The following is a 13537-nucleotide window of genomic DNA, read 5'->3' on the forward strand; positions in this document are numbered from 1 at the left end:
AAAAAGAATAAGAGGCAACTGTGCCCTTCCATTTTGTCATTTTTTATCTTTGATCCTAATGTAGAGATTATGGCCCTGGGGTAAATGTCATTAATGGAAGAAGAGGAAATAAAATATCTGCAAAAGAAATTAATCAAGAAAGAACCTATAATCAGGTGAAATATGAAAGCCATGATTTAAAAAAAAGATAAACAAGTAGAGACTGACACAACAAAAAAGGTTTCTTTTCTCTCTTTCTCTGAGGAACAATCCAGGTTTTCCTTTCTCTCTCTCTCTAACTTCCCTCCAAGAAGTAACAGAGCTTGTATATCACCACTATAAAGATATTATAAATCAAGCTGCTGACACTTATTCTGATCCTAATATATTTTCATAAAACACAGTTAATAAAGGATCAGACTGTAAAGTAGATGGAAGTAACACAAGTTATGCAAAAAGGCAGTAGAAAGCTCCTGATAGCACCACCACCATCATGACCTTCATTAGGGTTTCAGTTATTTCAGTCTAAGCACTGAATGTTAGCCTCTTAGATTTACATTTAATATTGTAAATAGTTGCTGATAGCTAATCTTTAAGCATCAGCTCTACAGACTGATGATGATGATGATGATGATGATGATGATGATGATGATGATGATGATGTTTATCCTCAAAAGGGAGATTTATTAACCTGTGTTTATTGCCCCAGAGTAGTGAAGAAACACCCATTTTTCTATTCAGATAACTGAATAGAAAATATAATATCAGTTGAGAGAACAGTAAAACCAAATCCTAGCTAATTAGAAATTTAAATGTAGCTTCCAGGGCATCTTTGTAAATATATATATATATATATATAATATATATATATATAACATATGATAATTTCTACAATATTTTACTTCCCACTTATTTGATATTTTTGTTACCATTCTCTGAGCACCAACACATATCAGGCACTTTGTTAAACATTTGCTTACATTGATCTAAACATGCCCCCACCCCAAAAAGGGAAACAGAGCCTCAGAAAAATTAGGTAACTTACCCAAGGTCACAAAGCTACTAGTGGTTGAGCTGGCATTAGAACCCAGGTTGTCTGTGGCTAAACTCTGGTTTCTTCCAACTATGTTTCACTGGCCTGTAGATCTCTAACCTTCTTTGGTTTTAAAGAAAGTTTTTCACTGCTGTATTCTGAGTAACAGTAGGGATTTTAATAGATTCTTGAACATTCTACCTACATGACTATTCTGTATGCTTGCATCCCTTTACATTTACAAGAAGAAATAGCTTTTCTGAAAATAACTTTTCCCCAGGAAATAAAAATATGGTAGGCAAAATGTAAAGAACAAAGTTTTAACTAAAACCAGTAACTTCTCCTTAGGAAAAGTTACTTTGACATGAAATAAGTTTATGATATTAATAATTATTGGGCATTTTGAAACAGAAAGTCCTATTCTCTGCAAATAAACATATCCTCCATCATGGTATATGATGTTAAACTTAACCATTTCAGGGCCAATGTAAACTTTGGAGAGTGAATTTAACTCATTCAAATGATCCATTTACCCTTAAAAAGCAAAAGATTTCCTAATGATCTTATCAAGACATTTAGATCAAATTGCTTATATTAATATTTTTTCCTCATGGAAATTTATCAAATATTTTCAAAAATCATCATGGAGTCTTCAAAATAATTGAATATATGCTCTAGCTAAAGCAAAGGATTATGTACCTAGTAAAAATACATGCATGTACTGTATACATAAAATCTTTTAAAAGTTCAAATTTTCTTAGTTTTGCACTTAACAAATCCTATATGATAAAATTCTAAAGAATAAAATGCAGGTACATAAGAGACAAGGTAGATTATTCATTGTAGAGGTAATTAGCCTTCCACCAATAATGAGATTTGATTAAAGTTTGATCAAAAACCACACTGAGATTTTGGCAAAATTAATATATTGCTTAATAAAATGTGTTTATACTTCTTTGTATTTCCTTTTGGTAAAGGTGATTTTAAACATTTGCCTCTATCCAATTCCAAACATTTGGTGCAAAACAATCTACTTAAGAAAAGTCATTTTTGAACAATTTGTGAAGATCCCCAGTAATTCATTAACTTGTAGTCCAGAATTTTATTAATACATGATTAAACAAAATATGTTAGAATTGGGGAAAAATAAGCAACTACCAGAAGCCCACATGCTGGTGCAAGATTACAATGATTCTTTTTTTTAAGATTATAAATCAAATAGCTATTTGTTTTTTAACATTAGATAAAACTAAATCTTTACACATATAAAAACACTGTGGAAATGCATTTACATGTTCAACTCTGAAACGTTAATTCAGAAAACATATGATTTAGGATTTATTTTGATAAGTTTAAGCCCTCAAGTTGAAGATAATAAATCTAAATGTTAATGTGAATACCAAATATTTATGCTATGTCAGAATTTAGCAATTAAACCAAGTAATTTAGCAAGTAAACAAGTAAACCAAAAAACTTGTTTACTTCAGTAAATTCAACAGTGTCTACCATTAATTCCCCATCACTTATTAATATTGCCCACAGCAAAATGTTAGTGTCCACTTTGCTTCCTGTTGCTTCCTTTCACTGTTTGCTAAAATATCAGAAGGTAAAGTAAAATCTGACTCCAAATGGTACATACTATATTCAACAATAATTTTCAATGGTGTAGCATGTATAATTGTTTCTAGTATTTGGATTTCATTTGCCACTGCTTGTATTACAATAGAAAATCACATCCTGAATATATTTTAAACAAGGTTATATTTTAGTATATAATAGATCAAAATGCTTTGTATGTCTTTATATTTATAACTAGATAAAAGTAAAGTATCAAAATAAAAAAGAGAGAGAAATAAAAATAAGCAACCAAGTGCCAATGATGGTATGTTAATGCAATTGCAATTCAAATGCTATACTTTAGGACGATTTTACTTGATTTTTTTTTCAGACACTACACATTTAGAACAATTTATGATTGGCCTTAATATTTATCTATTTGCTGCTTTCTTATTTCTCATCTTGACTATTAAAGCACAGAGGAAAAGATTGTATTCCCATCATGTTTAATAAATCAAGTGAATATATTATGCATAAATTGTGACTAAAAAGCTGTTTACCTGCATGGAAATCTATTCCCACGGCAAATGAAGTTCCTGATATAGGCATCAAAGCATCCATTTTGTCACTTGGTTCAAGAGGTATTCCCCTGATTCCTTCATGAACAGAGTACATAAGAAATGATTCTATACCTAAATGCAGGGCCGGAGATAAGCGGGGGAAGGGAAGCCCAGAATGAATATTTAAAATACAAATAATTTCATTTGTATTATTTTTAACAATCTTAATTTATGTTAATAAATGTATTTCCTGGCCTTTTAAAAAAATTATTGTGTACTACACTTCCTGACTAACGAAAGGTAGGTAGATTTGTAGTTCTCAAACTTGATTATGCATATGATTTGTTAAAATAGGAATTTATTAAAATGAATTAGTGAGCCCCATCCCAGAAGCCTGATCATTTAAATCTCTAAAAAATCTCCCAATTGGTGATGACGATACTGGTACGGGCCCCACACTTTCATAAGCACTGAGTTAGATGATTCGTGGAAGCCTACCTCATCTCTCAACCAAAATTTATTCCCTCTTCTATAAAATCCAAACATCTCTTTACTTACATATGATAATAAACCTGATTTAAGATAACTATCACTGATATTTTTAATAGACATTTAGATTTCTTAAATTAAGAAATTTTTGAAGTTAGTCTTCATAAATCTTTGTCATACTAAGAATACATCAATAGCTTAATTAGCTATTAATATCACACTTCTCTGGCATCAAAAGCCTGTCCCAAAATAGGAACATAAATATTAAGCTAACTACCAGAAGTACACACGCTAATGCTTATGCATTTTGCCAATGTATTAGAAAATATTTATATTTTTTCTTATTAAAACTAGAATGCCTAGAATTAAATGTGTTTCCACTATTTCCTATCCATGTAACCTGAGTAAGTTGCTTAATTTCTCTGTGCCTCAGTTTCCTCATTTCTTAAATGGGGATAATAAGAGACCTACCTCATGAGGTTATGAGGATTAAGTGAATTAATATGTTTAAGGTGCTTAGAACAGTGCCATGCACATAAGTATCATATAAATATTGGATTTAAAATAAAATAAATGATAATACATATATAGATATATAGATATTTCTCAAATAAGATTGGAACATTTTTAAAGATAAAAATTAACCTATGATCATTAGATATAAAAGATCATTCTAGAACCAAAGTTATTTGGAAATAATAGAACTAGAGACTGCAAAACAAGAAGATTTCTTAGGTGCCAGTTCTCTTACAGTGCTTTTCTCCCTCAGTTATGCAAACCTGAGACCTCACATTCTCTCTAGTGCTTTCTCTAATATAGTCTAAAGTAAACATTACTTAGTTCAAATTCGACATTAATTCCAGCCAATCAAGTACTGCTTTTTACTATAATTTTTGCCTATTCAGGTCGAAGGTAGCTTCTACTAGATTTGGTTAAAGGTTTGATAATAAACAGCAGTTGCTAAAATGACTAAAAAATTGGAATGTCTTATAAGGCAGAACAATGATATTTTAAATATTTCAAATATTAAAATCTTACACATATGAGACTAAACAGTATACCATTTCCTAATAACTAGTTAATTTTTTTCTAATGTTTAACTGACTTTGGTTGCCTAACGTCTGCATGGTATGTAATGATTAGTGAAGTAAATGAACCAGAGGTAAGGTTTTTCATGAACTCATACCTTGACATGACATGCGGTTCTTTTGGAGATAATATCCCACTGTACACATACAAGTCCTTGTAGTTTCAGATGTTGGTAAACAAAGTTGAGAGCATCCACCATTGTTTAGTTGGCAGGAATTGCTGCCTGCATAGAATGAAAATGAAACAAATTTCTTTAATGAAATTTTTAAAAAATAAAGTTTTATTTAATATCAATAATTTGACAAATATGTATGCTATTGATTTCTAAATGCAGCTGTTTCATATTGGTTAAAGATTACGCTTTATTCTCTTGAATAATTTAAAGTAGTAAATTATTGTTGAATTTGCCCTTTCAAAAAAGTCAACAGACATACATGAGAAGATTAATAGTTACAGAAAAGCAAAAGGAAATTGATTTGTCATAAATATTTTCATAGACCTTTGCAATATTTTAAGATCAGAGAAACCAGCATCTTTTTCTCTTTTGATTTTTAAATTTTACTTCAACTCTACAATTACTTCCTTTGCAAGAATATTTTATCCAAATGTGTCACATAAATAGCTGTTAAATTATTACTAACCACTCAAAGATTATGCGTCGAAAAGAAAGGAGGTATGTATGTGTATATGTATTCAATTAATTTTTAAAAGCAAGGAAATAAATTTTCTCATGCATAGAAATATAATTCTCCCAAAATATATGAAAAACACAGCCATAAGAATCATCTAATTAATTGGCATATTAATTCCTCTTCTTTCTGTACAGTACCAATGACAAATATTAGTCAGGTAATCACAGGTAGGCATTCTAGAATCCCTGCTGAAGATGTTCCATTGAATTTAGTAGGCCCAGTGTGCTAATTAATGCTGGTAGTGGGAAGTTAAGTAATTCACAATCTTACCCAGGAAGTTCATTAAAAATCCCATTTTTACATCTTTTTTATTATTCTAGAGCATGCAATGCCATTTACTGGATGTTCAAGCACTGATATGAAGTGTAATAAATCCAGTGAGAATTACAAAGCATGATGAAAGCTCTATATCAATAGTTCTCTGTGGAAATTTCAAAATACCAATGCAGCTCATTATTTCTCTTCTTCTGAATTCAAGATGGTCTGATGAGATTTAATTGTTCAATCGAATCTGTCATGAGCTCTGTCATTTTTGAAGTGTGAAATACTCTCAACTTGGGAGATTTATCATCAGGAGATGTACCACATTCGCTGCTCATGTCCTGTATCTGCCAGTTTGGTCACTGATGAAATCCATTTGATGTAGGGCTGTTATATGGCCCTGAACTTTTAAAATGATTACATTTATCCTATATGAACTAATAAAAATTAACTGATTCATTCCACATTTTTTCCAAGCTGATGTATAACATTAAGATGAAATTTTGTTTCTCTCATTTATCAAATAATGAAACAATTATATTTATAGATTTATAATATATATATTTATGTGTATGTATATATATATATATATATTTATTTTTGAGACAGTCTCACTCTGTTGCCCATGCTGAAGTGCAGTGGTGCAATCTTGGCTCATCGCAACCTCTGCTTCCCAGGTTCAAGCAATTCTCCTGCCTCAGCCTCCCGAGTAGCTGGGATTACAGGGGCCTGTCACCATGTCTGGATAATTTTTGTATTTTTAGGAGAGATGGGATTTCACCATGTTGGCCAGGCTAGTCTTGAACCCCTGACATCCAGTGATCCACCCACCTCGGCCTCCCGAAGTGCTGGGATTACAGGCATGAGTCACTGCCCCCAGCCTAGATTTATAATAATTATATACTGACAATCTACATATTTCATTTTGTAGAAAGCATGGGTATAATGCTGTAATGCCAATCTTTTAGAGAGATGTATTTAGATGCAGATGTATTTCAACTACCAAGACTGAAAGGCTGGGGAGACATCGGCAGATGATACTTAACTATAGAGCTTGAAAGAACATTTGGAGAGAAAGAGAAATAAGGGAATTGAAGAGGGTAGGCACAGTGCTCATACCTGTAATCTCAGCATTTTGGGAGGTGAAGGCAGGCAGATCACTTGAGGTCAGGAGTTCTGAGACAAACCTGTCTCAAAACCCCATCTCTACTGAAAAAGCAAAAATTAGCCAGGCATGGTGGCTACACCTGTAATACCAACTACTTGGGAGGCTGAGGCATGAGAATCATTGAACCCTGGAGACAGAGGCTGCAGAGATTATACCACTGCACTACAGCCCAAGTAACAGAGTGAGACTGTCTCAAAAAACAAACAAACAAACAAACAAAAACAAGAAGTAAAGAGAAATAGGTTAGGAAAGACCATGTACTTGTAAAAATAAGAGAATGTGGCTGGGGGCGCAGTGGCTCACACCTGTAATCCCAACATTTTGAGAGACTGAGGCGGGCAGATCACCTGGGGTCAAGAGTTCCAGACCAGAGTGGCCAACATGGTGAAACCCCATCTCTGCTAAAAAATCCAAAAACAATTAGCCAGGCATGGTAGTGAGTGCCTGTAATCCCAGCTCCTCGGGGGACTGAGACAAGAGAATTGCTTGAACCCAGGAGACAGAAGCTGCAGTGAGCTGACATAGTGCCACTGCACTCCAGCCTGGGTGACAGAGTGAGACTCCATCTCCAAAAATAGATAAATAAATAAGAGAATGTGAGGGGTTACATAGCCTTGATAATAGCAAAAATACGTGAAAAAAAGGACCTTCTGGGTCTGGGGCTGTATATTTTTAATATAATTGCAAAAATAGCCATATATAAGTATTATATATAATATTTCAGATAAATATTCAGATATATAGAGAGAACCATATTTTGATAAATAATAAAATTAATATATTTCAACAATTAATGTTAAACACTAACCATATACATTTCATATATCCTTTGTTTAGTCTCTAAGAAGAAATTAATAGTGAAGGAGAGAAAAAGTAAAAAAAATGAAATGAATTCTTAGTTACAATAAGGTTCTTTTTCTGTCAAATATAAAGTAGAAAATATAGTAAAATTGAAAGGTAATAATTTATGTAACAAATTTATGTTTTATGTTTAAATTTATATTATCTATCAAATTATAAATACTAGCTTGGCTTAATAATTTATAATGATATTGATGTTGAAACCTCATGCCCCAAATCTCCAGTGGAGCTAGAAAGTCCACTTGATTAATAAGAATTCTCAACTCTCCAGTGATCTTTGTCAAAAATGATATATTAAGTCACTAATTGTACTTTGAAATCCAAATAGGTAGTCATGTTAACACCTTAAAGAGTCCTAAATTGGTCATATTTCATACTAATGAAGCTTTTACACTACCTGCAGTAATTCTGTTAATGGGATTGTCTTTAATACAGATGCTTTTATCAGCATATTCTAGTAAAAATGGTATTTTCATTGCTTAAATTTTAAGTTTAGTCATATTGTACCATTGATTTCTAAGTGGTAGAGGTCCTTGTTCATTTGGCAATACTTTCACAGAGCATAGAACACCCATTTATACCTATAGAATCAAATCTTTAAAAGATGAGGAAAATCTTGTTAACAGGAGTAAAGTTCTCTGAGCATCATATACTAAATGTTTCCCCCTAAAAACTTCATTGGAATTATATCTAGAAAATTTGACATGTTAATTTACAGCTTAAAACAAAGCATATGTTTGCTCACAGTTTGGAAAAGTGGGTAAATATTTTTAAATGCTTTGTTTGGAAATTCTTTCTCTCTTGCACACCTTCCCTCTCTCTCTCATATTTTCTAACGTTATGTTTTCAGATACAATCTCATATGTATGTGTTATTCACTACGATTTACAATAGTACTGTGAGTTTTTTCACGTAATTATATTCTATGGAAATCTGAGAAAATGTTTCAATGTTTTATTTACTGAGTACCAGTATTTTATTCTCAATTACATAATCTATTTCCCATAACTTGAATGTCAGTACAATTATTTTGATACAGAAAAAGTTTCATTACTGAATTGCTAGTGAAAAATATCCTTGTTTATTATTGTGGACATGACCCAAAAAATTCAGAGAACAAACAGATAACCATTTGGGTATTATATACATTCTCAGGTTATACATTCTCAGGTATATGTATGTATATACATTCTCTTGGGTGCACATACATTCTGTATATGTGAATCTACAAACATTCATAAATTCTCAACAATGAAAGGAACGCAATAAATACTTCAGATACCTTATGTTTAAAGCAATTTTTTCTTCTAAAGTTATTCATTTTTGTGATTAAGTAATATGTTTTCTTCTGCTTGGGGCAAGTAAAGATTCCAAACCAGCGTGACCCATTCCCTATACAGGGAAGGCAAATCCCAATCTGATCTCCATTTTATCTCCAGGTGTGCAGGCAGCGCTCTCAATTGGTATGTTCAATAAATTCTGCTTGCTTGATGGTCATTACCTATCTGTAGAAATAGCAATCCCCTTGGTTTTCTATTATTACCCCTGCTCTTCTCTGCTTTAGTCTACATACCCCAAATCCTTTAGATGAAAATCCCTACCTTAGTGTTCAAAATCATTCTGGAAAACTTTTCCCAAGAAAAGTATGTGAAGCTAAGGATTTTCATGGAAGAGACTAATGTATGAAAGTACAGTACATTTTTTTTTGGTTTTTTTTTTTTAGAAAGAATTCTGCTAATGTCATGGATTGTGGAGCAAAAAGTAAGAAAGGACTAGCAGATGTGGGGCTGAACTGGCTGCCATCTCTAATCCATTTGCCATTTGGGCAGTGTGACAAGTCTACCTATGTAAACCATCTGTTATTTCTCTCACTCCATTTCACTGCACACAATTTGGACAAGCAAAAACAAAAATGTAAAATGATTACAGCCAAACAATGTAGTGCTTTGGATATGGAATTCTTTTGTTGATGTAGTCCATTTGAAGTCCCCTAGTTCATTCAGATTCTGGGCTTAACTATGCATTGTATATATTTTGCCAGGATATATTTTCTTATTCTTGTATTTTTTTAGTCAAGAACAGGATAAGACCTCTTTGAAGACCTGACAAATTAAGACTCCTAAGGCAGGTTTGCTAATGCTTTCAAAGCTCATTATGCACCTATGTTAAAGGCATTTCTCCTACAGTAGTAAGCAACATTTTCTTTTTTTCTCTGTTTTTATTAGAAGCAAGAATAGAAAACTTCTATTGTTGAATTGAGGAGCTAATATAAAAAAGAGCACATTATGTATTCAAAACCTGGCACAAATTCATTAGTGTGACTTACCTTGCTGTGCTTCTTTATCATAGACTTTCATATGAACTACCCCAGAAGTCTTATTCCGTAGGATGGTGGGGTTTCTTCCGTCTCTTTTGCTGCAGGTTCCTAGCTGAGCTAAGTTTTGGTCTGCCCACCACAGTTTCTTATCTAGAAAAAGGAAAGATATTTTTTAAAGGAAAGTATAATTATCTTATTAAATAATAATAAATACTTACTAAACTATAATACTCTCTGATTTCTTTTGTTATATTTCCAAACTCTGTTTCTAAGGGAAACAGTAAAATCACTGTCACATTTAAAAATGCAGCTCGTAGTGACATTTTATTGTTCAAACTTTCCTCCTCCTCTACAGTTAGATTCTTCAATTTAACTTTTCTTTTTCTTAGAAAAGAATATATAATATTCTTATATTTTACATAACATGTAAGTATATAGATATAAACAAAAGCATATTTCAAATTAATATAAAATCAGCTTTTATTATTTACATACTTAAACATAATCATGTAGTTTTGTACGATACATATTTGTAAATAAATGGCAAAATCTAACAAAATATCTAAACAGCAATTATAAAATATACATTGTTCTCCCACTTTCTATTTGTTAAAAGTGTGTAAGCTTTTGAGCATGTGTGCTCTCCATTACCAGTCTCTTCACAATTGTTAACCTTCTCTATTTCTTCTAGTGACCCTTTCTCCAAAATTGTATTAATTTATACTGGTACCACCTATTGAGTGTTCATTTGATATCAGAGAATCTACAGTGTGCCACAGATAAAAAAATAGAGATCTCCCCCTCTTATTGTATTATTTCAAATTGTGAAAGCAAAACTGTAAGGAAACGATTATCGTTTCATCTTATAAAGAATCTGAGACTCTATGAAGATTAAGTAACTTAATCATATTTACATATTTCATCTCCCTATCTGAAAAACTTGTGTTCTTTCCAAGACTCCATGAGAGGCTTTAAAACATTTAAGGCAATGCAGTAATTTAAAATAAAGTTATGATGTAAAAGGTTTTGAATGATTTAGACTTATCAAGAAGAATAGAATTAATGGCCACAAACTGAGACCACAAATCAATTTCTACCTAGAAGTTAAAATAAGGTTATTTAACTCTATTTGGGCAATTAAAGATATTTTTATATGTAATACCACCTCCATCTCCTTAGCTCTTTGCCCCTAGCTCACAGAGGGCTGACAGCTGATAAAAAGTCTCAAATAACTAGCCACAGCTCTTTTCTAAGATACTCAGTGAAGAGGTTTTGAATATTAAAGCTGGTGCCATGCAACACAGTTCTCTTCATTCTGGCATTCATGGGAATCAAATCCTGGCCCCCAGGTCCCACCTGAAACTAAACCTACAAGTCACAGTGTCGAATGCCTTGCAGAACTCCCCTCAAGGAAGATACCAAGTGAAAAGACTTCTACTCTCATAAAGGTAAAAGACATCCATGAAAGATAAACAGTCCTCCTTTGTTAAACATCACAGGAAATCAAGGATCTCCAGCTCAATGGGAAATAGTAGCACAATGAAAAATAAACACTAAGATAAACATAGGTGCACAAATAATAATTTAGAAAAAATCCTTTTAATTGTTTTAAATTATCTAATATCTAATTAACATACTCAAGAGATTCTAGTACATATGCCACTCAAGAAAGTAAAAGATGCTGTAAAAAAATGAACAATTACAAAAGAAGAGTCTTTAGAGATTAAAAAATCTACTAAAAAGTATTTTTCAATAGAATCATCAGAAAATATGGTAGAGGCAACCTTCCATAATATAGAGAAAAAAGACCAAAGAAACCTCAGAAAATGGTAGGAAAAAAGTAAAAAAAAAATTAGTAGAATATTTGTTTTGAAAGCCCAGTAGCATTAAACTGTACTAGGAATCACTGAATTCACTACTGCCATGCACTCACAGGGGGAAAAAAATGCCAGTTTTACTTAAAAATTACCTTAATTGATCAATAAAAAGTATTAATTTTATTAAAGCTAGGACATGACATTTTAATATTGTGTCACAAAATGAAAAGTGCATAAGGTCCTTCTGCTGCATACCAACATACAACTGCCTGGAGGGAATGTCTTATGAGATTGCTTCAACTGCAAAAAGAATTAGCTACTTTTTTCATAGAACATCATTTTATCTTTGAAGAATGACTGACAGACTATGGCTATTCAGAGTTAAATATTTAAAAGATGTTTACTCAAAAATGAATGGAATATAAAAACTGTCATATAAGAAAACTGAGATAATTTATTTTCAATGATAAAATTAAAGCTTTCAAATGAAGATTAGAGTGTTGGAAAACTTCTCTCAATACCATAAGTTTGACAGCTTCCTAATACCTAAAAATTTTTCTAATGAGATTTCTGGCAATATTCATGAATGTATTTTTTTTTATATGGTATAATGAAACATGTCTACACTGGGAAGATATACATAACTGAAAGAAGCAATGTTTTTCAAATGAACAACACAAGCTGAGCCAAAATCATGCATAGTAAATAATTAATTTGTAGTGAAAATTAGGCCAATACATTATATATGAGAGGAAATAAAAATTTAATGATATGTTCTTTGCTATTCACCTTTAAGAAACTAACATGTGTTGAGTTTTGGTGTAGTTTTAAAAGAAGAATGTCCACAATCATCTGAAAAAAACTTTTAAAATAATCCTCTCTATTCTAATGCCACATATATGAACACACACAACATCTCCTGAATCAGATATGAAAATTCAGCTATATTATATTAAGACATTCAGAAAATTTGTAAAATATAGACCATTGCCACTGTCCTAATTGTTTTAAGAAAATATAACTATTAACATTAAAAATATAACATATAAACATTAATGTTTATTTTGTAATGTTTAAGTGAATTTGTAATAAATATTTTTTAAATTTTATCAGGTTTAATATCTAATAATATGTGGGTTATGTATAACCCACATCTAAAAAGCTCTTAGGGATCTCAATAATTTTTAAGACTATAAAATGGTCCTGCAACCAAAAAGTTTGAGGACGACGGTTTCAAGTGATTCACCAGCAAAAAGAATAGAAAAAATGAATATATGCATGTAACATTTCAGAACACTGTGCTTAAAAAAATCTTTTTTAAAAGTTTGGAGATAAGAAAAAGGTAAGTCACTTACAAAGAATTACCCAGTCCTTCTTTGCAAACTACCATGCTAGACTTCTCTTCACCATTGCTAGAAACTAGAAAACAGTGAAGCAATGCCTAGGAAATTCTTAGGGGAAATTACAATCTAGGTAGAACTCTACAGTAAACTATGAATTAAGTGTAAGAAGTGTGGCCGGGCATGGTGGCTCATGCCTGTAATCCCAGCACTTTGGGAGGCCAAAGTGGGTGGATCACGAGGTCAGGAGTTCGAGACCAGCCTGACCAACATGGTGAAACCCTGTCTCTACTAAAAATACAGAAATTAGCCAGGCATGGTGATGTGCGTCTGTAATCCCAGCTACTCAGGAGGCTGAGTCAGGAGAAACACTT

General features: G+C 32.0%; 1 protein-coding gene across 2 annotated transcripts in view; it reads right to left on the reverse strand.

The window, feature by feature from the left end:
• The window catches only part of LRP1B (LDL receptor related protein 1B), a 1892531-nt gene that overhangs the window by 535403 nt on the left and 1343591 nt on the right, over positions 1-13537 (reverse strand). For both annotated transcript variants that reach the window (XM_031008804.3, XM_055380092.2), the window contains exons 33-35: positions 10016-10156; positions 4805-4930; positions 3130-3261 (exon numbers count right to left, since the gene is read on the reverse strand). In XM_031008804.3, coding sequence (XP_030864664.2) covers positions 3130-3261; positions 4805-4930; positions 10016-10156 — 399 coding nt within the window. The remainder of the gene's footprint in view (positions 1-3129; positions 3262-4804; positions 4931-10015; positions 10157-13537) is intronic.

The sequence above is a fragment of the Gorilla gorilla genome, chromosome 11 (genome assembly GCF_029281585.2).
Source record: "Gorilla gorilla gorilla isolate KB3781 chromosome 11, NHGRI_mGorGor1-v2.1_pri, whole genome shotgun sequence".
Taxonomy (NCBI): domain Eukaryota; kingdom Metazoa; phylum Chordata; class Mammalia; order Primates; family Hominidae; genus Gorilla; species Gorilla gorilla.